At 40.7% G+C, this 1,616-nt stretch overlaps 1 protein-coding gene across 1 annotated transcript in view; it reads right to left on the bottom strand.

The window, feature by feature from the left end:
* Positions 1–1,081: 1,081 nt before the first annotated feature.
* The window catches only part of LOC103371084 (prolyl endopeptidase), a 24,232-nt gene continuing 23,697 nt past the window's right edge, over positions 1,082–1,616 (bottom strand). Inside the window, 1 exon segment of the mRNA XM_008300305.1 lies at positions 1,082–1,610. Within this exon segment, the coding sequence (XP_008298527.1) occupies positions 1,364–1,610 (247 nt within the window). The 3' untranslated portion in view covers positions 1,082–1,363.

The following is a 1,616-nucleotide window of genomic DNA, read 5'->3' as shown; positions in this document are numbered from 1 at the left end:
TCCTTCCCGCCTCGTCCTTCCCGCCAGTTCACGGCCTCGACTGTCCATCAGCTGCTTTACTGCACGAAAATACTGGAGACGAACAGATGCATGAACCAGATCACACCTTTATTAGCGCTCCTTAATGTTAAATAATCCTAACTCCACGTCATACCTGAGGGCCTCTACAAGATATAAAAACTAGAAAAGAAATGAGCAGAATCACGTAAATTACACCTAAAATGACACATTATTGTTAACAATTGTTGTAAATTTATGTTTAATTCATGTCTCAGGGCCTCTACAAGATGTAATAACTGGAATAAATGAGAAGATTACATCTGAAATGGCACATTAATGCTGATAATTGTTATTAATTGATGCTAATTACACTTCAGAACTGTCTCAGGACCTCCTAGAAGTTCAGACAACTTGTAAAAATCAATAGTATTATTCAGATTACACCTAAAATAATTGTCTACATATCAATTAATGTTGATTAATACTAAACAGTTATTTAACTTCACTTTATAACTGTCTCAGGGCCTCTAGAAGACGTAATAACTCGACAAAAAATGACCAGATTACACCTAAAATGGCAAAAACAACACATTTCTTGATGTTAATAAGTATTAAAACTAATCTTAAACACATCTTTCTTATTTGTTTTTCATTTAGAAGTCGCTCGTCTCCCACAGATTTCATTTCATCCTCCATTAATTTGATTGTTTGATCTGATCCTCCATCTAAAACACAGATGAACAACAGAAAGGATTCACCAGATTTACTGTTTGCTGAGTTTGAACCACACAATCCCTCTAAACGATTCCTCACCTTTGACCAGCAGGTGTCAGCGGACGGTTAATCTGATTGGTCGCTGTTCTGTGGGCCAATGCTGCCCCTCGGTGGTGGACCGGGGAACTACACTAGAAAGTACATTCACTCATTTACAGTAAAACATACACCTCTGAGGTACTTTTACCTGCATATTATTCACATATTTGTACTTTATTCTGCTTGTACTCTATGTATTGCTATATTTCACAGCTGTAGTTATTTTGCAAGTCAAGATTTTATGGATCAAACATGAATTCAGCAGAGATGACACTGAAGACACATTTTATTTTGAAATTCTTTAGTCAGATTCAATTACAAAATTAGAGATTACATAAAAATAAAAAAAATCTTTACGTGCATTTGATTAGTGAAGGTGATATCGAGCTGTTTACAAAAGCAGCACTTTTTAATTCATTCCTTACATCACACCATTTGACAGACTTTTTTTTCCTAACTATTCTTATTTCTACAAGTTTTCTCTCCGAGACATAAAAACAAGAACCCACTCATGCGTTAAAAAGCCTCCTTATCTCCTCCCGTCGGGTCCTCACTCCTTCCAGCTGAGGCCCAGGGTCTCGGCAATGAAGGAGAAGATGTGAGTGTCCTCCAGGATGGCCTTGGCGGTGGGCTTCCCAGAGCCATGTCCGCTGCGAGTGTCCACTCGGACCATCAGCGGCTGCCGCTGCGCCGCGGCGCTGCCGACACCGTACTGCAGGGCGGCGCAGAACTTCAGGGTGTGCAGAGGAACCACGCGGTCGTCGTGGTCCGCCGTCAGCAGCAACACGGCCGGGTACGGAGGG

The sequence above is a fragment of the Stegastes partitus genome, unplaced genomic scaffold (genome assembly GCF_000690725.1).
Source record: "Stegastes partitus isolate 25-593 unplaced genomic scaffold, Stegastes_partitus-1.0.2 Scaffold1523, whole genome shotgun sequence".
In the NCBI taxonomy this organism is placed as follows: Eukaryota; Metazoa; Chordata; class Actinopteri; family Pomacentridae; genus Stegastes; species Stegastes partitus.
Note: the sequence above shows the minus strand (reverse complement) of the source record. Positions and strands in the feature narration are given on the sequence as shown.